The 23,402-nt window shown below is 45.5% G+C and overlaps 1 protein-coding gene across 8 annotated transcripts in view; it reads left to right on the top strand.

Moving 5' to 3' along the window:
- Positions 1 to 23,402, top strand: part of TRRAP (transformation/transcription domain associated protein) — a 2,065,012-nt gene that overhangs the window by 378,174 nt on the left and 1,663,436 nt on the right. For all 8 annotated transcript variants that reach the window (XM_069647248.1, XM_069647247.1, XM_069647244.1 and 5 more), the window contains exon 20: positions 17,282 to 17,538. In XM_069647248.1, the coding sequence (XP_069503349.1) occupies positions 17,282 to 17,538 (257 nt within the window). The remainder of the gene's footprint in view (positions 1 to 17,281; positions 17,539 to 23,402) is intronic.

The following is a 23,402-nucleotide window of genomic DNA, read 5'->3' as shown; positions in this document are numbered from 1 at the left end:
CAGCGGCAATGGAAGTACAGCCAGCTCCGAGAGGATGGGCAGACGAGTTCGCTTTGGAGTTGAGGGTTTCCAGATGAGTTTGTCTTGGGGTTGATTGATCCCACCAACCCAAGGGAAGAAGTCCTCCTTTGCAGGGCTTCTCTAGTTGAGGCAAATCCTGAGCTGCAGCACTGAAGCAGGGCTTCACTGGGCAAACCAACGGTCCAGGAGTTGCAGCAGGCGTCTCTTCCAAGTTCTTCAGATTCCTTCGTCCAGTGGTCGACTCTGCCTTCCAAGCAAAAGACCTTGTCTTTTATGCAGGTTTCTCCCATTCATTTGCAGCCTAGCTGTAACTCGCACAGCAAGGTGGCTGTCCTCCAAGGACAGCAAGCCGGCCAATCACCTTTGGGTGTATTCCTGTAACCAAGGGGATTAAGCACAGAGAGTTTACAACAAGAAATGGTGAAAAAAGAAGACCGGGGCCATTTTGACCAAATGGGCACCCATGGGTGCTTTACTGAAGCTGCAATTGCAGCCTGCGGTAGAGACCTACGATGGTAGGAAAAAGTAAACCACTGCCACCAGCCATTAATTGTAGAAAGGGTAACATAAAATGTTACATGAGAAACTAGACAAAGGGGATACTAAGTAACCCCTGCAGCACCCTATTGTAAGATAGTATTTGCTGGGTCTAGAAAGTTACAAATGTAAGTAAAGTCAATTTCACTTCACTGCTCTTGGAACCAGTAGTAAAACCAAGCGAAGTTATTTAAACCTTTGGGAAATCTGAGAGACTTCCCTGTGTCACTGCACTGAAGGTGCTGTGTGACACAATGTAAAAAGGTGATGCCTATGGAGTTTGTCAGACCCCAAAACCAAACGAAATACAGTGTTCAAATTAAAGCGAAATTCATGAGTGAGTCGGAAAAAGGTCTAATTCTTTCCAGGATAGAAATTAAAAGTCCTAAAGTCCAGCAAAAGTGCTGGGGGTCTCTAAGGTAGAAGGGAATTGGCACATTTCTGAGAGTTCTCCCTTACAAAGGTTAAACAGGTTCTCAATATATGTGAGGGCAACTAAATCTTCCAATGGAATCTAGACAAGCCTTTCCTAGCAATAACAGTCTAAAAAACAAGTTACCACCTATGAGGGAGAGAAATATCAAGGTCACTGGACTTGAAGAGTCTGCAGGGAGCCAGAACAGCCACAGTCAATTGGAGCACAGTCTGTGGAGCTGAGCTACTTCTTAGATAATAAAAAGTCTTGCACAAAGTTAGAGAGTTTTGTAGAAATCACTTGTAGGGTCACAAGCTGTGAAAAGCAGAGTTGGAATCAAATCTAAGGTAAGCCACTGCAATTCTCAACTGAGACTAGCACAGCTCAAAACGATATGGAGGTAAGTTCCCCAAGTCTGAACAGTACCTCTGGTTTCAAGAAGAGTCGTCCAGCTGGATTCTGTCCTGTGGCAGCGGTGCAGACACTGGGTTCCTGAGCTACAGTCGTGGGTGCTAGGCAAAGTTTGAATGCAGTACCCTCTGGGAACACTGAAAATAACTAGGACTACAGGTGTATGGAACCCAACCTTTGGTATAAGCTTGTACTACACAATTTTGGTAGCATGTTGAGCAGCCAGGCTTATCTCAAGAGGGAAAATGTGAGCTGTAGTGGCGGTACACAAAGATTCACAGTTACAGGTATTAAAATAAACTCTTACACTCAAGGTTTCTTGCAAAAACAATTAATAATTTATCAGTCGGTTATAAAGCTTTCAGAAGGGAGCAATAGAATAGTAACACACAAATATACTTCAATACTTTACACTCTGAGTTTCTGAATCAGACAAGACCCTTTTGGGATGGCCCACAGACACAACCTACACCCACAGGTGACTTCAGTAACAAGGGTGCTGGGGACATTAATACCGTAGTGTTGGCATTCAGAATACTCTTAAAAAGTAAGTAAAAGACAAAGATTACTAGTTCATAAGAAGTAAAAAATATTCATAAGCAGGGCAAATACTTTCAGATAGCACTTAGAAGAGTCATTCAATTCAGTAGGCTAAGCCAAAGTCAATAGGCCAAAGTCTTTGTATAGGATGCAGCACTTAGGTAAGTAAATGGAAAAGTCTTTGCACAAGTTCTTAGGAATCTTTGATAAAAAGAAGAACCAAATGGAGGGTCACAAGCTGATCAGACTTTTGAGTTGCAGAAGTTACAAGCACTTCCATGGTAAGAGGTACGGTCTCTTAGGCTGGTTTTACAGTACCTTGGTAAAGAAGAAAAGAAGCAGCTGAAGATTTCTGTTCCTGTGCAGCTCTGCAGTTCTCACTGTTCATGGGCCTCAGTCATGGGGACAAGAGGGAGGACGTCGGGGGACTCCTGCACTGTATTGCACCGTCAAAGCTGGCAACTGGCAAACATTACTTTCAGTGGCTGTTTCGCGTTTCAGCTCCTTGCGGTACAGCAAATAGCAATAAGCATGGGTCCTGGCTGTCAAGGTGGACTTTACTCGCATCTGAGGTCCCGCACTCAACTGAGGGGGGTCAGGCTTGGTCAGTCCTGCTTCGTGGGAGTCCGGAGGAGCTTCCAAAAGCTTAAGGGCCAGCTTACAAGCAATGCACACTATCTGGTGTCCCTCTCCCTGCCTCTACGGTTTCCTGCAGCAACTCTTAGGAAATTCAACCAGCTCCGAGATGGGTGTCCAGGTGGCTTACTTGGGAGTTGAATGGTCCCACCAACTTGAAGGGAGAAGTTGTCCTTGCAGGGGCTTGTCTGTCGATGCAAACTTGGCAATTTAGACCTGCAGCAGGGCTTCACTGGGCAAACCAACGGTCCAGGAGTTGCAGCAGTCGTCCTCTTCAAGCTCTTCTTTGGTTCCTTCGTCCAGTGGTCGACTCTGCCTTCCAAGCCAAGAGACTCTCCTTTTAAACAGTTTTCTCCTATTCATTCCAGCATAGCTGCCACTTACCCAGCAGGGTGGCTGTCCTTGCCGGACAGTCAGCCAGCCAATCACCAGAGTGCATTTGGGTCTCCTAGGAGACTAAGCACAGGGAGTTTCGGGCACCTCCCTCACTTACTGCCTACCCCAGACACTCTGGAGCCAGCGGCGGTTTTCTCTGAGAAACCCAGCCAAAGGTGAAATGAACAAAGAGACCAAACCTAGTTTGGCGCGCAGAGAACATCTCTAGAAGGACCTTTCCACAAAGACCTGGTGAAAAAACAAGACCGGGGACCATTTTAGCAAGGATGGCTGGCCATCATTTTGAAAAATATCGCTCCTGCGGTTACTTTACCGGAGCCGCACACGGTCACGGTAAATGCAAACCAAGGTAGTTCAAAACAAAACCACTGCTACCAGCCAGTCAATTGAGGAAAGGGTAACATACATTATTTTTACATGAGCATCTAGACACAAGGGATACTAAGTAACCCCTCTAGAACTCTATAGTAAGATAGGGTGTGCTGGGTCTTGCAAGTAGAATGCTAAGTAAAATGAATTTCACTTTACTGCTCTGGGAAACATATCCCAGAGAAGGTGTTTAAACCTTATGAAATCTAAAACTTCCCTGTGTCACTGCACTAAACGTGCTGTGTGACACAATTGTAAAAGATGATGCCTATGGAGTTTTGTCAGACTCCATAACCAAAAGAAACTAACACAGAAAACAAATAGAATTAAAAGTATAAAGTACAGCAAAAGAGCTGGGGGTCTCTAAAGTAGAGAGGAATTGGCACATTTTTGAGAATTCTCCTTAACAGTGGGGCCAAGAGGGAGGACGTCTGGAGGGCTCCTGCAGCAGAAATTTGGAGGTTGTCGGCAGCTACAGGCTCTTCTCGGATTAGTAGCACTTTGCGGCTTCAGCGCTCGATAAACAGCACCACCGTGGATCTCATGGGCTTCCTTCACTCCTTGGGTCCTGCACTCTGGTGAGGGGACTCGAGCTCTGGGCATCCTGCTTCTGGAGGTTCCTTGGGAGACTCCTGGAGCTTCTGGACGGATTGCAGATGTTGCGCTCTACTACGGATTTCTCGACCCCCGACACTCGGATCTTGCAGCAGCAAAGAAGTACAGCCAATCAGGGAAGATGGCCAAGTGAAGTTTGTCTCGGGGTTAGTTGGTCCCACTAATCCAAGGGGAGAAGTCGTCCCTTCCGGAGCTTCTCTTGTCGATTAGAAAAAGGAGTTTCAGCACAGCAGCAGGGCTTCACCAGGCAATTCAAAGGTCCAGGAGGATGCAGCAAGCTTCGTTCACGGTTTCTTAGTCTGGTGTTTCTCCCAGTGGTCGACTCTGCCTCTAGTCCGAAAACCCTCACATTTTAAGCCGGTTTCTTCCATTCATGCACAGGCTAGGCTGTTAATCACTCCGCAGGGTGGCTGTTCTGAAAGACAGACAGCCAATCAGGACTGGTTGCATTCAGGTATTCCTAGAGATAAAGGACGGGAGTTTCGGGAACCTCCCTCACATCCTGCCTTCCCAGACACACTGGAACCAGAGGGGCTCAAACTTGGCTTGGCGCGCAGAGTAAAACCCAAGAAAGATCACACAAACGGAAAATGGCGAAAAAAGACGACCAGGGCCATTTTGACAAAATGGTCACTCGTGCTATACTGCAGCTGAGGATTCAACCTGCGGTAGAAAAGCACAATGGTAGGAAAATTAAACCATTGCCACCAGCCATTTAAAGTAGTGAGGGTAACATAATTTTTTTTTACATGAGACAGTAGGATAAGGGGCTACTAGGCAACTCCGCCAGCACTCCACATAGGATTGTGTGTGCTGGACCCACAAAGAGGAAAGTTAAGTCAATTTCACTTTACTATTCTTGGGAACAATAGTTCACACAAGAAAATGTATTTAAACCTTAGGAGAAATCTAAAGGATTTCTCTGTGCCACTGCACTGAAGGTGCTATGTGTCATCATACAAAAAAGAAATGCCTATGGAGTTTGTCAGACTCCAAGAACAGAGGAAACATATAATCCAAATAAGGTCAGAACACATGAGAGACTGAGAAAAAGGTCTCACTCTCTCCAGGACAGAAATTAAAAGTCCTAAATTCCAGCAAAAGAGCTGGCGGTCCCTGGAGGTGAAGGGAATTAGCACAGAAATTAGAATTGTCCCTAACAATAACGTTAGGGCTTCTATTCCTGTGTACTGTTTTCCATATTGCATAACTACTTACCTTCCTTTCAATTGTATAAGTCATTTTTGTGCATTTCTATAACCAATGGTGAATATATGTACATGTTTTATATTTCAAGTATTGTGGGATATTACCTGCGTGATACATTTTCCTAGTGGGTTTTTGAGCCTATAGTAAATATAGTATGTTTATACTTGCCTGTCTAAGTAGAATCATTGTGTGTTTCATTCTGTGGACTCATTGTGGACACCTAACCCCCACTCACCTTTGCCACTCTCCACACTTACCTTGATTGGGTCCTGTTAGGGAGAATTCTCAGAAATGTGCGAATTCCTCTCTACCTTAGAGACCCCTAGCTACTTTGCTGGATTTTGAGTACTTGAATTTTTAACCTGGAGAGAGTGAGACCCTTTTCCCCCCCACTCATGTATTTATTTTTTTAAAATATTTTTATTGGCATTTCTTCAAACTTAAACATCGGGACACAACACTGTCCCACCATCCCCTCCCTCCCACCGCCCTCCCTCTCATCCGGTTAATGTCCATGTATTGTCTTTGCAACCCTTGGAAGTGTTAATTTTAAGCTGTAAACATATCCAGAATGCAGATGTTGTGTGGGCACCATTGCAGAATATAATCGCTTTGTAGGAAGTCTATTGCGTCTCACCAATCTGTGGTGAACTTCTGTCTGTCTCCTTGAAGGTTATAGGTGATCCTCTCCATGGCTACATAGTTCCAGATCCTCCTGAGCCATTCTTGTGTTGTTGGGTGTGTGGGGGGGTCTTCTGTTTCCATTTTTGCCCAATGGCTAGCCATGCTGCTATTAGGAAGCCCATAAAGTTCCGTTTTCGTAAGGGACTTATCTCAGGGGGCCCGCATACCACACAGCCATATCTCCTCTCCTAAGGTGGCCGCGCCCTCGAAGATTTTCTGCATCTGTGCTTTCACTTCCGTCAGGAATTGTTGCAGTACTATACAGTCCCACCAGATGTGTCTCCAGGTTCCCAAGGAGTCACATCCCCTCCAGCATTTCCCTTGCGTTGTTGGGAACATTTTGTGAATTCTCTCCGGCGTGTAGTGCCATTGGACCATCACTTTCGTCCAGGCTTCCCTCGTTTGAACTGCACATGTCCATTTTGGGATTATTAGCTAGAGGTATGTCCACTGGTCCCTATCAATTTGTTTCCCTAGGGTTACTTCCCACTTTTTCATGTACTGCCACGTGATGTTTTCTTCTTGGGCGTTTATAAATTTGTAGAGTGCAGAAACACATTTTTTCCCCCCGGTTTGGGTCAACATATATGTTTCAAATGGGGTGAGGTCCCTTGTCCATGCTGTTGTTGTTCTTGGTGTTGAAAGCCAGTGGTGGAGTTGCTCGTATTGGTATCTATCCCTTTCCGTGAGGCCCAGCAGCTCCTGGCAATCTGAAAAGGTTCTGATCTGTTGGCTTTCTATCATATCGCCCACCTTTGTGCAGTCAGCCTCGTGCCATTTCCTGAAGGATCCTTTCACCAGTCCGAGGGGGAAGTCTGGATTGTCAAAGTGGCATGAAGGGGGCGGGATCCTTCGTTAGGGTTTCCTTCTTGGTTGCTCTGTTCCATATTTCCATGGTGGTGTTCATAACTTCGCTAAGTTTGATGTTGTGATGTCTGTGCTCGGGTCTCCTCCATAGAAGGTGGCGCAGATTTGATCTTGCGACGGCTCTGTCCTGTGCCTCCCACCATTTTTCTGAGTTGTCTGTGATCCATTCATGTAGGACCCACAGTTGTGCCGCCTCGTAGTATTTTTTGAAGTGGGGGAGCGCCATTCCTCCATCTGATTTATGTGCAGAAAGCACCTGTTGGGACATTCTCTGTGTTTTGTTTTGCCAAATGTATTTTGTAATGATTTTAGAGAGGGTCTTGAAGAATGTCGCCGGGATTCGGATGGGGAGAGCTTGGAAGTAATACAGGAGCCTGGGCAATATCGTCATTTTGATGACCGTTATTCTGCCCCACCAGGATATTGTTAGAGGGTTCCATCTGTTTAGGTCGGTTCTTACTTCTTCCATTCTCTCATGTATTTTAATGTGATTTTGAACTGTGTTTATTTTGGTCGTGGAGTCTGACAACCTCCATAGGCATCACATCATCACTTACATCGTGTCATACAGCACCTTCAGTGCAGTGGAACAGGGAAGTCTTTCAGATTTCCCCAAGGTTTAAATACCTTCTCTGGGAAAGAACTACTGTTTCCAAGTGCAATGAAGTGAAATTGACTTTACTTAAATGTGTAACTTTCTAGACCCAGCACACACTATCTTACAGTAGGGTGCTGGAGGGGTTACTTAGTATCCCCTTTGTCTAGCTTCTAATCTAACAACTTTGCTAGCCTTTCCTCGATGAATGGATGGTGGCAGTGGATTACTTTATCTACCGTGGTGTGCTTTTACCGCAGGCTGCGTTTGCATTTACGGAAAAGCACCCACGGGTGCCCTTTTTGTCAAAATGGTGCTGGGGGCAGGGAGCGAGGGAGGTGCCCGAAACTGCCTGTGCTTAATCTCCTTGGAGACAGAAATACACTCTGGGTGATTGGCCAACTGGCTGTCTGACAAGGACTGCCACCCTGCTGGGTGTTTGACAGCTAGGCTGGAATGAATGGGAGAAACCTACATAAAAGGCGAGGCTTTTTGGCTTGGAAGGCAGAGTCGACCACTGGAAGATGGAATCCAAGGAAGAACTTAAAGAGGACGCCTGCTGCAACTCCTGGACCGTTGGTTTGCCAGGTGAAGCCCTGCTGCTGTGCTGAAACTCCAATTTCGTTTCGACTGGAGAAGCCCTGAGAGGACAACTTCTCCCCTTGAGTTGGTTGGATCAATCAACTCCAAAGTAAGCCACCTGGACATCCTATTGGAGCTGGTTGAAATTCCACTGCAGTTGCTGCTGGAACCGAATAGCCAGGGAGAGAAACACCAGATAGTGTGCGTTGCTTTTAAGCTGTCCAAGAGCTACAAGAATATCCTCCGCACTGCCAGGATGCAGGACTGACTGAGCCTGAGCTGTTTCAACAGAGTGCTGGATCCTGATGCAAGAAAAGCCCATCTCGACAGCCAGGAACCGTAGTGTTGCTATTTGCGGTAGACTCTAGGACCTGAAACTCCGAAATGCCACTTGTTTGAAGATTGCTGGTTGTGGTCGGTGACCGTCCCAGTGCAGTGCAGGAGTCCCCAGAAGTCCTCCCTCTTGTCCCCACGACTGAGGCCCAGGAACACCAGGATCTGCAGAGCTTCACAGGAACAGAAGCCATCTGCTGCACTTTTCTTCAACCTAAAGGTACTGTACAGTCTAAGAGAATTTACCTCTTGTTGTAACCTTACTTGTCCTCTGCTGAGACTTGTCTTGGTTGCTCAGTAGAGTTGCTAATCGCTTCTTTACTTCACAAGCCTAACCTGCTTTGATTTCTTCTTTTCTCCAAAGACTTCTAAGAATATTGTGCAAGACTTTTACTTACATGCAAGAAGTGCTTCAGCTCACCTCGACTTTTGCCGAATTTACTTTGGCCAAGCCTGGCTCCCTGAATGACTCTTCTTCCCTCTGTCGTTGTGTTTGGTCTTCCTTCTAGGAAGGGACTTAACTAACTTTGCATTGGGGTTACCAAAAGTACTTACCTGGTTCAGAATTTTTGTGTGATCTCTTGTTCTGTTCTAAAATTATTTTTCTTTGACTTACTCCTAAGTCTGATTCTAAATGCCAATAGTGGTATATTAATTTCCAGTGTCCTCGTTACTATAGTCACCTGAGGGTGTAGGAAGTGTCTGTGTGCCATCCCAAAAGGGTACTTACTGATTTAGAAATATTAAGAATGCGTATTTTGGAGTGTACTTGTGTGTTACTATTCTATTGCCACTTCTGAAGAAGGCTTACTATAACTGATTGTTAAATTAATAATTGTTTAATCAGGAAACCTTGTTTGTAAGAGTTTATTTGAATACTTGTCACTGTGAATCTCTGTGTAACTCCCCTACAGCTCACATTGACCCCTCTTGAGGTAAGCCTGGCTGCTCAACAAGCTGCCAACCTCTGTAGTACAGACTTATACCAAACGTTGGGTTCCTTTTGCCAGGAGGTCAGGGTTGTTGTAGTGCACCCAAAGGGTGGATACAATCTTGCCTAACAGGTCTGCCTAACCTCTGAGCTCCCCTTTTGACTATAACTAGGGTGGCCTCCTGAAATCTGTCCACCAAGCCAGATTTGAGAAATGCATTTGAACACCACCCGCTTGTCTTTAGGCACATATAAATGTAACAAAAAATCCCAAGTGTAAAAGACTAGGGTTATACAAAGCATTGCTACGGGAATACTTTTGTAGGTTGCTGTGTGCTAGGTGAAAAAGTTACAAAAACTAACCAACAAAAAGGGAAACATTGTTTCCCAGTACTGATGGTTTGAACGACTGATCAGTTTCCCCATAACAAATGAGCCTGGGGATTGAAGCTGAAGGCTTCACTTAACTGTAAAAATTCTTAACAGGTTTGAAAACAAAAGGAAAACCTTTTGATATTCCTAGAATTACAGAGGGAAATTTGGAGAAAAAAAAATCTTTTCCTGACCGTGACCTCGGATGGCCCAAGATTGAGATGAGGCGGTGTTGGGTAAGATTTTCACAGTAATGATAAATCCTCCTGACCTGTATCGACCCCAGAACTTTTTGATTTTACTTTGGATTATTTTTCCTTATACCTCTGTGAGTGGGGTCCTATTCCCACACTCGCAATGTTTTACCCTTTTCATGGGAGTCATTTTTAAGACTCTCTGTAGTGTCTTTTAAAAGTTATCCTCTTTGACAACTTTTTGGCAATAAAAGCCTATTGCTGCTGCATTGCCTTAGGGGGGCTCCCCTTTTAACCTTCTCTGGCTAACCTTGTTCCCTACAGTTCCCAAGGGTAGAAAGGATCTTTGGATCCCTTTTACATTTTATTAAGTGAGACCAGCACCCCCCACCTTATGTGGAGTGCTGGGCAGATACTGAGGATCCCCTTTCTCATTTTAAATGTAACATTTATGTTACAAAGACAAACTTAACTTTATTGGCTGGTGGCAGTGTTACCTTTTGTTAATTGGGTGCACCTTTATAGCGGGATGTGTGAACAGACCCGGTAATGGCAACCATGGGTGCTCATTTTACCAAAATGACCCCTGTCTCGTTTTTTCAACATTTTAGTGTTCCCTGTCCTTTCTTGTTCCTTCCCCTGACGTCCAGGTCAGGAAATTCCTTTGTGTGATTTTTATTTTAGGCGGGAGTCCTGTGGACTACCCACCCAGACTAGAGTGTGAAGGCAGGAAGTGAGGGAGGAGTCCAAAACTCTGCAGCCGTTTGTCTTCTAGCTTGAGTGTGAGATTCCCGAAGGCTGACTGTCCCGAACGGATTGCCAACCCCCAAGTTTGAATCCATTTGTATTTATTAAGTTTATATAGCGCTTTATGCCAAAGCTCTTTACATTTCAACAACAAGAATACATGGGATAATAGAAGCATAAAATTACAAGACATGAAACAAACCATCAAAAATAGTATATAGAACAATTTACCGCGGATAATGTAAGAGAAATAGATTCGGGAAAGGAAAGAGGGATGAAGTAAGGGAGGTCAGGGTAGGGGAGGAAGATGCAATTACAGGTGGAGGGAAAGTAGGAATGGGGAAGAAGTGAAGTTGTAGGGAGGAAGGGAAGTTGTAGGGAGGAAGGATGGAAAGAGGGGATGGAAAGAGGGATAAAGGGTGAGATAGGGGAAATTAAAGAGGGATGTCAGGATGGGGGGGGTGAAGAAGAAAAGGTTTGAAGGAGGCGCGGAAGGAGGAGTACGATGAAATGGAGCAGATAGAGAGAGGAAGAGAGTTCCAGTGCAGAGGGGCAAGGAGCTGAAAGGATCTGAAACGAGAAGAGGTACAAGGAGAAGGTGGAACAGTGAGTAGGAAGAGATCGGCGGACCGGAGGGAGCGAGAAGGAGTGTAGAAAGAAATGAGAGAGGAGAGGTACGGTGGAACGAGATCATGAAGAGATTTAAAAACGAGGCAGAGGAAGTTAAATTTAAGTTGGGAGTGAAAGGGGAGCCAGCCCAGAAAAGAAAGCGAAAAGGAGATGGAATCATGTGGGGCAAGAAGACAAAGGGTGCGAATAGCAGAGTGGAAGAGGGATTTGAGGGGGGCAAGATGAGAGGCGGGGAGACCAAAAAGGAGGGAGGAACCATAGAAAAGACGAGAGAAGATGAGGGAAGAGATTAAGAGTTTAGTAGCATGGAATGTGAGGGAGCAACGTTGCAAGACTGTTTGATTGACTGGGTTTCTGCATAAAAGTCAGAACCTGGAAGCTGAAGAGGTAGTTGACCACTGGAACCAAAACCGAAAAGGATGAAGAGAAAGTGGCTGAGGCGATTTCCAGCGATCAGAGTCCTGCTGTGTAACCGGAGCCTGCTGTAGCCCTTCCTTCCAATCGACCTGGGGTCTCCAAAAAACAACAATCCTGACCCAGAGCATGGTGAGACCTACTAGACTCAAGACCTGCATTTTGAGCCATCCCACGCCGTGCTGCGACTTTGCCGGGCTGCAATACCCCGGGACCTCAAGTCATTGGGCGGTGCACGGGCTTCCAAATTCCGAATCTCGCTGAAATTTCATGGGCATCCTGCTCGGTCTCCCGAGGCACGATTCCAGTCCGAAAAGTCCCCTCACCAGACTGCTGTACCTTGCAAACGACGAGAATCCGACCAGTGATATTTTGTCTTCTGTGCTCCTGAAAAGCACCAAATCCACAAAGCTGCATCCAGTCGCGAGGAAAATGTTGCCTAGAGCCTTCCCCATTGATCCCTGCTGCAAAGTCCCTTCCAAGGTCCCGTTTTCAGTCACCATTGACCAGGAATCCACCGTCCAGGTTTTTGGCTGCAGATCTTGAAGTCGTCCTGCTGCAAAATCTTCTTCTGTGCTGCGGTACTGTGCTGGCTTTGGTATTTACTTACCTTTAAGTCTCTTGTGATTCCTGTGTAGTTTTGGGGTGTTTTCTGTGATTGGGAGGCCTCTCGTCCAGTTGCCCCAGGCTCACTGCTGGAATCCTCCTAGGGTGTCTTTTGTGAAGCCTCTGGGCCCTCGACTAACTGAAGTAAAATTCTCACCGGTTTGGACAGTCTTCCTTAGGAACTCTGACTTTTCCTACTTAAGAACCTCTCATGACACTGCCTGTAGGACACTAGACCCAAGCGACCCTCCCTCCCCCCCACTCCATTGTGCCACTGAACACTCAGAATAGTGTTTAAAAGTTAGTTAATTGTAAAAGAGTTGGTAACTGTAACTCTGAGAGTGAACAGTTACAAAATGTATTACTTACCTTAGAAATTTTCTGCCATTCTGAAAATTAGATATAAGGTTGTTTTACTCACCTGTGAATTGGTTGTGCCTCTTCGCCAAAAGTAATGCTGTTGACTACACTTAACTATTACTTTCAGAAAATGTGTGTGTAAGTTTCCCAACTGTGTCTTCCTTTCCCTGACTTGCTGTTAGCCTGTCAATAATAAGTCTGTATTAGGTTTTACCCAACTAAAATAACTGAGTCGTTCATAAAGTGTAACACTGGGTTTTGCTTTCCCTTGGTCTGTTTTAGACAGACACAAAAAGACTCTTAGGTTTACACCTGCCATTAAGTTGCTTGTAGCTCCTGTAAAAAGTGTATAGGGTTTACTTACTTTGAGTATAACTGTTAACATAAAATAAGTTAGTTATTGCTTCCCTTAGTCTATGAACTGAAAACCAATTGTAATTGAATATCGCACCCCAAGGTCCAACTCCCCTAGAATAACTGTTACCTGAATCAGAGTTATAGGTTCATACTGTTCCTAGGATCTGTGTTTCACTAGATCACAAAAGTATATTGTCCAGTTGATATTGCTTTGTGATTTCCTGCGGAGTGTCACGGTACAACCCTGGTATTACTGAAAGTTATCTAAAAGTAACTATTGGTTTTGACTTCCCTAGAATTCCTGTTGGGTGTTCGAAATAAGGTCATTTGCTTTGGTCTGTGTACCTTCAAGCGTAGTGTTGTGTATTTATAATTGTGCTTATATATAATGTGATAGTACTTATTTCACCCAAGATGTATCTGGTCCTTCTTGTTTTCAATTAAACCATTTATTTTTACAATACATAGTGTTTCAGTGTTTCTTCGGACCATTGGTATTACAATTTCATTTGTACTGATTCTACCGCCTCTCTCCCTCCTAAGATAAGCCTAGCTGCTCTGTCTACTGTAGAGAAGGAGCCAAGTAACCCCACCTCAACCACTTCACCCATATTGCCTATATGTTGGGAACCAGAATGTGAGACACGTGCGGTACCAGTGAAAATATCGATACCCAGGAGAATCCTGGAAGCAAGGTTCCCATTAAGAAAACCATACCTTCATACGAGATGGTATGATGGCCATTTGAATGAAATCCCACAAGAAAATGTCTCTAAGAAGAATGGTGACGTCACCGTCGCACACAGCAAGACTAATGTACATAGAAGAGATGCAGAGACGAGAGAATGAGGATATTCTATAAGGCATCAAGAAAGTATCAAAGATAAGTGACATCTTTGGATCAAGATGAAGAAAGTTATGCTACAGAATTAATGAAGATATCAAGTCATTTTTCACGTGTACAAATGGCAAGAAACACAAGCATATGAAGTATTCTTGAGGCTAGCTTTATAGTGAATAGATTGCGGCATGTGCCAACTTATACATATGAGTGTTAGGCAGAGTTTGTATGCAGTACTCTTTGGGACCACTACACACAACTAGGACTACAGGTGTAAGCAAACTCAACCTTTGGTATAAGTCAATACTACACAGTTTTGGTAGCGTCGCTGAGCAGCCGGCTTATCTCAAGAGGGGAATGTGAGCTGTAATGATGTTACACCGAGGTCTACAATCACAAGTATTCAAATAGTCTCTTATACTCAAGGTTTCGTGGTAAAACACTTATTAATTTATTTCACAGTCTGTTATAAAACATTCACTAGAAGGAGGCAATTAAACTACTTTGAAGGAGGAGCAAAAAGGCATAGGTTAATAAAAAGAATATTACAGTTACTCTTAGACAGTGCAAATAGTTTGAGTTCACCAGAGGAGCCAATTCAATGAAATAGTTTAGGCCAAAGTCAATGGGCTAAAGTCTTGTATAGGATAAAGCAGTTCTGGTAGTTAAACAGAAAAGTTTTTGCCAAAGTTCTCAGAAGTAGTTCGTAAAACGAAAGATTCATATGTTGGGTCACAAACTGACTAAGCCTGCAAGTTGCCAAAGTTTCAAGCACTTTCGCAGTGAGAGGTAAGTTCTCTGTCAGGTTTTCACAGTACCTTACAATGAAGAAAAAGATGCAGCCGAAGACTTCTGTTCCTGGAGATCTCGCTGTTCCTGAGCCTCAGTCGTGGGGACAAGAGGGGAGGACATCAGGGGACTCCTGCACTGGGACTGGTCGCAAAGCTGGCAACTGGCAAATCTTCAATTCCGGTAGATGTAGTCAAGCACACAAACGGGTGTCCCTCTCCCTGGTTATTCGGTTTCCTGCAGCACTCTGAGGAAAATAAAACCAGCTCCGAGAATGGTATCCAGGTGGCTTACGGTTCGAGTTGATTGGTCCCACAAACTCAAAGGGAGAAGTCGTCCTTACAAGGCTTCTCTGGCGAAATGAACCTGGCGATTCGGACTTGCCGCAGGGCATCACCAAGCAAAACAATGGTCCAGGAGTTGCAGCAGCTGTCCTCTTCATTCTCGTCTTCGGTTCTTCCGTTCCAGTGGTCGACTCTGCCTTCCAAGCCAAGAGACTCGCCTTTTATCCAGTTTCCTCCCATTCATTCCAGCTTAGCTGCCACTCACCCAGCAGAGTGGCTGTCCCTGCCGGACAGTCAGCCAGCCAATCACGCTAGAGTGCATTTGGGTCTCCTAGGAGACTAAGCACAGGGAGCTTCGGGAACCTCCTGGCCACCCCAGACACTTGGGCGCCAGAGGCGATCTTCAGTCCTAAAGCCCGCCAAAGGCAAAGGAACAAAGGGACCAAACCTGCCAAACAGTAATGGCAAAAAAAGAAGACTGGGACCTGTTAAAACAAAGGGGGCTCAAACGCCATCTTGAAAAACATGGCTCCTGCGATTTAACGCCACCGGTGTTTGCGGTCGGGACAAATCATGATAATTCGTTGTAAAACCACTGCAACCAGCCATTTCGAGAGGAAAGTGTAGCATTTGACTGCTACATGAGTTTCTAGACACGGGATACTAGGTAACCCCTCCAGCACTCTATAGTAAGATAGGGTGTGCTGGGTCTAGGAATTTGAAAAGGCTACTAAAGTCAATTTCACTTTACTTTCTCTGGTTTATCCCAGAGAAGGTATTTAAACCTTGGGACAGCCTGGAAATGTTTCCCTGTGTCATTGCACTGAGGGTGCTGTGTGAAGACACACATGAAAAGATGCCTGTGGAGTTGTCTAAAACTCAATAACCAAAGAAAACACATTCAAAATACATGAGAGAGTGGGAAAGAAGCCTCACACTCTCTCCAGGTAAAATAAATCAAGTCCTCAAAATCCAGCAAAGTTGCTGGGGGTCTGTAAGGTGAAGGGAATTAGCACATTTTTGAGAATTCTTCCTAACAAAGGATGTTTCCACTACGTATTATAGCAGAGCTGGACTAAAAAAAAAGGAAGGCCTCTTTTCCAGTGTGTTGCAGTTAAAAACTAGTGAATTGCAAAGTGGATCTCAGAAAGGCAAGGCTGGATGAGCCCCAAGGAGCCATGGTCGTATCAGGCTGGGTTCAGCAGACATTGGATACAACAAATCGTGTTAAAGAACAAAACTCTTGTTCAGAAGACATGGACAAAAATGAGGAAGACGTCGGAGGTCTATTCGAAAATAGTATTTTAAATTCACCAGAAGTTCTATTTTGTGGTGTTACGTCATGTGGAAGGATGAAGTTGGATGAACATGACGACCACACCTACCCATGAAGGCAGAGCGTGCCTTCACTCCCCTAAATTCTCCAAAGCAAAGAACACTCCCAAGGACAAGTTCAAAGTCCTAATTGACAGCAGACCACTGAGGTGATGATAGATGATATGCTAATTGGGTGGGAAGCTATGATTAAGACTAGCTCACCAGCACCTTGAAGCACAGCCTGCGTGCTGCTAACATAGGTGGAAAAGTACTGACGGAGGTTAGAGTGCCAACCAATTGTAGGGGGCTGCGTGATTAAGTGCCCTATAGTTTGCAGAACCAATGGGACGTTTTGTATTTAGTGACGTTCATAGTGACGTTCATAGTGACCTGTTTAAGGGGAGGGCTAAGTTGCCCCACCTGATTCTTTCTCAGACTAGTATGGAACGTATACTTAGATATTCCCTTAGATCCTATCACAATTGCCACTAAGTTTTATGTAGTTTGCCACGTAGGATGACATTAGTAAATACGTAGGTTGACGTCACCTATGGTGATTTTCTGTTATGCAAGAAAGCTTTTTTTAAGATGCATTGAGAAACCATGCGCTGAGACGTCTGTTGATGTCCGCTGTACTCCCTGTTTTAGATAATTGATATTAAAACAGTTATCTTTTTGCCAACTACATGAGTCATTTTGATTATTGATGCTTGAGTAACTTCTGCATCCCCATTCATCTCAAGGGTATTGCTACCTCGTCTTAAAGGGCTGGAGTCTCCAAGTTCACTACGCTACCCTGAACTCAGGTTTTACAGCCTTATACTAAAAGAGTGGAGTCTTGTACTGCCTCAGTTGAATGGTTTTCCTAAGCGCTTAGTTGGACTTCAGAAAAACTGTCCTAACAGGTGGATTATTGGCAACCCACCACTGATCCATGCTAAGGAGATTCACCACCTAGAGGACCAAGAGAGTTTCACAAACAAGCAGTACAACTAAACACAATGTAAATCTGCCCTAATGTTCATAATCACTATTTAGCAAAGCTGCTCAGTCTTTTCTCTTTCAAGGCTTTTAACAAACTTAATTTTCCTTCTGTGAGTGCTTAGATTTCTTTTTTTAAAGTTGAATCTGTCAGATTTTTTGCTGTTTAAAAAATGCTTTTTTCATAGCCAGTGGTGTTCTGGCCTTTGTTTACTTGTTTCCTTTATACCTATTGCTTGTTTTTTTAGGACTGAATATGCTGCAGAGTGGCTTACACAAACAACACATGAAAGACCTGTTTGTGGAACTGTGCCTTACTGTCCCTGTTCGATTGAGTTCCCTACTGCCTTACCTGCCTATGCTAATGGATCCTCTGGTGTCTGCTCTGAATGGGTCGCAGACACTTGTCAGCCAAGGACTGAGAACCCTGGAACTGTGTGTGGACAATCTGCAACCAGATTTTTTATACGATCATATTCAACCAGTGCGGGCTGAACTTATGCAGGTAAATATTGTGTGTAATTACTGATTGGTGATGCCAGACTTTCATTTGAATGGTTTAACTTTTAAATATGTCATTGTTTGCTTTTGCGCCTCTGTTTTAATATGGGATGTTTACTGTATAATAATGTGAGGCTCTTATAAATCTGTGCAAAATGGCAGGCAAGTCGGTTTCATGCTGGACTTTGGGGTTTAGTTTAGATGCCCATGTTTTATTTGTCTGGATTACATTTAGATTTTGTAACTCACATAAATTAAATATAATTAAATTCAAATTAAACAAACATATTTCTCATGGATTATTTCCTGCCACAGATTCCTCATCTATGATATCCATATCCCAGCGCAGCTGACCTGCGTAAAGTGTTCTGCCACTACGGCGTGCAGTGCAGCTTCGCGTCTGTTCTGTCTGATTACTCTGCGTGCCCCCCGACCGATGGGACGGCAGGGCGTACCATATAGAGTGGCACAGTGCCCCATGACCTAATTTCCTTTTTTCAGTAATTCTGTTTGCAAATCATGGACATGCTCGGCGAGCTTATTATTTCTGAAAAAGCCATGCTGACTCTGTCAAAGTCCTTCAGTTTCAAGGCATGTGCGGATTGTGGCCGGCAGATGTCGGTCTTGGATCTGCACCGGATATGCTTGGGCGAGGACCACGAGTTGGAACAGTTTTTCTAAAGTCCAACTTGGGGCTTCATAAAACCATACTTCGAATGGATTGTGTCCTCCCACGTATTCCTCGTTTTATGATATTTTCATATCCAGCTACAGCTGCTATGGAAATTTATTCCAGCAGAGGGCGCTGCGCGTTGATGTCGGTCGACTCGATGTCCCTCGGAGGCCTCCGGCTTCAGTTCTGTTTTTCTGTGAATATCGCTTCGGATGCGGTACGCTTCCATATTGAGAATCTTCGAGTATAATTCTTGAAAATGGCATCATCGTCGGCGTCTAAGACTCAGAGATCGGTGTTTAAGAAGTGCCAAGATTGTGCGGCAAATATGTCCCTTACAGACCCCCGTCTGGTGTGTCTGTGGTGCCTCGGTTCCTCTCACGCTACCTTCGACTGTAAGGCCTGCCTATCGATGATGGCTGTTTTGGGGAGTTCTCAGAAATGTGCTAATTTCTCTCTACCTTAGAGACCCCCAGTATTTTTGCTGGACTCTAGGACCTTTTAATTTTTAACCTGGAGAGAGAGAGAGACCCTTTTCCCACTCCCTCATGTATTTTTGTGTGAATTTTACCTGTACCAGGAGAAGGGGGTGGCGTTGACCTGTTGGACCCGATAGCAGATCTGGAGATTGGGGTAGAAGGATTGGAGAATCTGAGGAAAGTTCCAGATGAACTGGACACCAAGTCTGAGAGGTCCAGACCGGGGCTATGAGGACAAGCTCTGTTTGTTCCTGAATGGCCTTCGCCAGGGTCCTCGCTATCGTAGTTAAGCGGGGAAAGGTGTAAAAGATTCCCCTGGTCCACTGTTGTAGAAATGCATCTGTCGCTTCGGCTGCTGGATCCAGTCTCCAGCTGTAAAACTCTGGGAGTTGGGTGTTGAGGCCAGAGGCAAACCGATCCCTGGACAGGGGGGCCCATACCACTTGTAGGCGCGTGAAGATCTCTAGGTTGAGCCTCCAGTTGTTGTAGTCGGTGGAGTGGCGAGAATACCAGTCCGCGACTTCGTTCTTGAGCCCTGGAAGGTAGTCAGCCGTGACGGATATCTGGTTTTAAAGGCAGAAATGCCAAAAATCCTTTGCTAGTTCTGCTAGAGGTCTTGATCTGGTGCCACCCAGGCGGTTGATGTATCTCACTGCTGAAACGTTTTCAGCAAAAAACAACTCCTCACTCTGCCTCTGTCGAAAGATCGTCGGCGAAAAAGCCTGCTAGGAGCTCCATGCAGTTTATGTGCATTTCTAGTTCCTGAGGAGACTAAGTTCCTCCTGTGGCGATCGAGCCACATCTTGCTCCCCAACCTAAACGGCTGGCGTCCGACTCTATCACTATGTCTGGGTTGGATCCAAAGATTGCTCTGCCGTTCCAGTCTTCCATATGCGTAAACCACCTGACAAGCTATGTCCTTGCCTGAGGCAATAGAGTTAGACGTAGTGAGTATAAAAGGTTGTGCCTCAGATGCTGGCCTTTTTTAGGCTTCGCAACTCTCGGTAGCGAATTGGGCCGGGAAATATTGCTTGAATGGAAGAGGACAATAGACCGATTACCCTTGCTAACTTAAGTTGACATTCCTCTGCAAAAGCCTGCAAATCTCCTGACATGTAGAGTGTAGCTTGGGAGCCAGCAAGCAGAGCTGTGAGTTCTGCGTATCTACTATGATCCCCAGAAATTCGAGGTTCCTGGCAGGGGAGAGAACCGATTTGTCCAGGTTGACGAGGAAACCTAGGCTGTGTAACAGATCTATGGCGAGCCAGGCTTGTTGCTCTACCAGGGCTTTGGATTGAGCCATGAGAATGATGACGTCCAAGTATGAGTCTGACACCCTTCTCCCTAAGCTGTGCCACGACTGGCCTTAGGAGTTTGGTAAATGCCCAAGGGGCTGAAGAGAGCCTGAAGGGCAAGCTTGCGCGCTCCCAATCCTGATTCTTCCAAGTGAACCTCAGGTAGCTTAAATGTGCCTGATGGATAGGCACTGCAAGTTAAGCGTCCTTGAGGTCTGGGCGAATGAGCCAGTCGCCTGGTCTTAAAATGTCTCTGAGCATGTGTATTCCCTCCATCTTGAAATGGCGCTAAACTATGAAGTCGTTCAAGGCTCTGAGCTTTATTACTGGTCGAACCTTTTTCTTCCTGCGGACCAGAAATATTGGGCTAAACAATCTGTCCTGGTCTGAACAAAGGCGTATGGCATGTTTTTGGTGTAGGCTGTGCACCTCGTTGTCTAGCGCTTCTGCGTCTGACATTACTATCTGTGCGGGATGACACGCTTGAAAGGTTTGGGCAAAGAACTCTAGATGCAACCCCCATGCGGTGTCCCTGATCAAGGCATCTCATGATAAGGAGTCCCAGGCGTGCGCAAAGAGAGCTATCCTTCACCCTACGGGTGTTTGCGGCGCTGCCATGCTTATGCTGACCTGTTGAGCTGGGTATCTTGCCGCTCTTCTCCAGCCACGGCCCCTTCCTCGTCCTCTGGATGGAAAGAAGGTGTCTTTTCGGTCTTGCTAAACATTTTGTTGGTCCCTTGATTGCTGGGGCCTTCTGCCAAAGGAGTAACGGCCGGAGGAGCGACCCCTACCTCGCCCGGCCCGGGAAAATATATTGGTGGCGAATAGACGCTTGTGCCTTGTCTAAGGCAGAAAAAGGTGCACACGAATGTAGACATATCCTTCACAAGGGTATCTCCGAATAGTAGTCCTTGAGCTGCTGTGCCAGATTCGGTGTTGGCCAGTTCTCCCAGTATAGGGTCAATTTCTAAGAGAATACCCTTCCTGCGCTCCGTCGAGATGGCGTAGATGGCATTGCCGAGCAAGCAGCGTGCTGCTTGGTACCATCCTGATAGGACAGTTGGGTCAATCGGTTTGCCTGTGTCAATGGCCTTTTCAGCCAAGCCCATTATCTATGCTAGGGGCTCTGTGATATCTAGGACTTTATCCTGGCAGGATCTCCAGGCACGGTCAATGCCCTTCTTGGGGTCCTTGGTGTTCTTACCGAGGAAAGTAATCATCTTCGTATCTAGCTCCAGCGTTAGAGCTGGGATCTCCAGGTGGGGTCATTCAGCTATGAGCTTGGCTCTGACGACCACCTCTAGGGGCTGACTGAGTCTGTCTTTTATCTATTCTGTAGCCCTAAATGACTGCTCCCAGTCCGATGACCTGTGATGAATCAAATCCTCCAGCACAAACATTCCCTGGAGAGCTGAATGTTTGCCGGATGGCTGCCTGGGAATGGGGGCTGCCGCATTTCCAGAGGTAGAGGGTCTTGATCCTACATCTTGTTCATCCTCCTCCGAGCATAGGGGGGGGTCTGATTGTCATTGTGGTCCTGCCCCTTATTATGATACTCGTCATCTGTGCCCTGATGGTGGTACTCCGGGCTTGAGGGTCTTGCACCTGCATTGTCCTCCTTGGGGTGAGAGGGTCTAGTGTCGGAAGGGGTCTCCCTCCTATTCAAAAAAGGCTTTCTTGAGCCTGGAGAAGGCATCTGTGATGGCAGTCGTGGCTTGTTCTGGCTGACCCGAAGGGTTGGGGGGGGGGGATGAAAGAGTCCTTACTCTTGCGAGCCGGCGTACTTCCCCCATCAGAAGTGTGTTTTCTCTTCTGTGTTCTCTTTTTCCCCTGCGGAGGCGCTGTCTGTGGGTGCGCTTCCATGCTATCCATGCGCTGTTGGATGGGCATGAGCATGTCTTGAGACAGCTTTCTTGATGGTGATCTCCACCGAGGATCCCAGCACTCTTTTGAAGCTGTCTGCCATGGCTACATCGTCCATCTCATATACTCCCTCTTCCTCTGACCATTCCTGATCAGCCTGAGGGGAGTATTGGGCTGCCATTGAATTGAGATAGTATCTCGCATTTACTCCTTTTTTTAAATTTTTTTTTATTACAGTTGCCAATTAACCTCAGCCTTCTCTCTGTCCCATTGCTTTATTGGTGTTAATCATTAGATTTAAGTCAAAATATGTTCAGGAGCTGTTATAACGATGTCTCTCGCGCTCATAGAATCCTTTGAATTCAAAGGAAATACGTTGTTCGAGCGCTGGATGACAGAGGAAAGGACCAGTAATGTGTGCGGCTCCCTCTGCTGCTTGCGAGGGTTGTCGCGTCTTGGAATAGCTCTGCATGGCCTCCCGTTCCCCACAGAATGCTGAATTGTGTGGGAGGTGGCGCGCGGGTGTCCGACATAACAATCGGGCCGAGCGTGACATGAAAAAGAAACTAACGCTAAGTGGAGGCTCCTAGTTTAACTAGGAGCCTCTGGTCGTGTGGTAATGCCCTGCTGGCGTGGGAGAGAAAAAGGGAAAACAAAGAAAGGAGACCTCCGGTTACGCGGCGTAGAAAAGGGAATTTTCCATGAAGCAAAAAAAATGGAAGTCAACTGTGCGGTCGAGTTACTGGCAGCATCTCTAATTGTTGTAAAAGCAGTAATGCTGTAGATTAAGCATACAATGCTTACCACATTGAAAGAATAGAATATAATTCCCACTTATCTCTTGCTGTGAGCAGCAAAGAAAGAGGACGGGATGCACTGCTAGCTCCTATTTGGAGTGATTGTTTACAGCTTATTGGATGGTTCTTGTCACATGTTCCGTGACCTGTTACGAACTTGGCTAAGCCCCCTGGGAAACAGTTTTTTCCTCCTCAGTGACTTTGTTATGGGCTGGAGTTTTTTCCTTTACATGTTTAACGTTTTTCATGGGATTTCCTGCACCCTTGTTCATGTATATGCAATATCAGTCTGGGTGCATAAATCTTGCTGCTGAGCTTTCTCTTTGATGTTAAAATAAAGAAAGAGAAGCATAATGTGAGCCTCCGGTCTTGACATGGAATCAAATATACTTTAAAATACTTTTCCAGAGTCAGCACAAGTAGATACTCTTTAGAGATGCTCTTTACACACTTCCTACACCCAGAGGTGACGTCATTCACAAGGACAGTAATGTCATATATCACCAGTACACCTTGCAGATAGGAAAGGTTAAAGGAAGGAAAAAAGGTCAAACAGGTTCTCGGGGCATGTGACTCTACTTAAATCATTCAATGAAGCCTCGACAAAACCTTTCCCAGCAATAATAGTTTAGGACCAAGGTATCACCTCTGAGGGACATAAAATATCAAATCAATGGGCTAGAAGAATCTGCAGGGACCCAGGACAGCCAAAGTCAATTGGAGCATAGTCTATGGAACTGAGGCACTTCTTAGATAAAATG

This window comes from Ambystoma mexicanum, chromosome 2q (assembly GCF_040938575.1).
Source record: "Ambystoma mexicanum isolate Mex_15411 chromosome 2q, UKY_AmexF1_1, whole genome shotgun sequence".
Classification (NCBI taxonomy): Eukaryota; Metazoa; Chordata; class Amphibia; order Caudata; family Ambystomatidae; genus Ambystoma; species Ambystoma mexicanum.
This window is presented reverse-complemented; position numbering and strand designations above follow the sequence as displayed.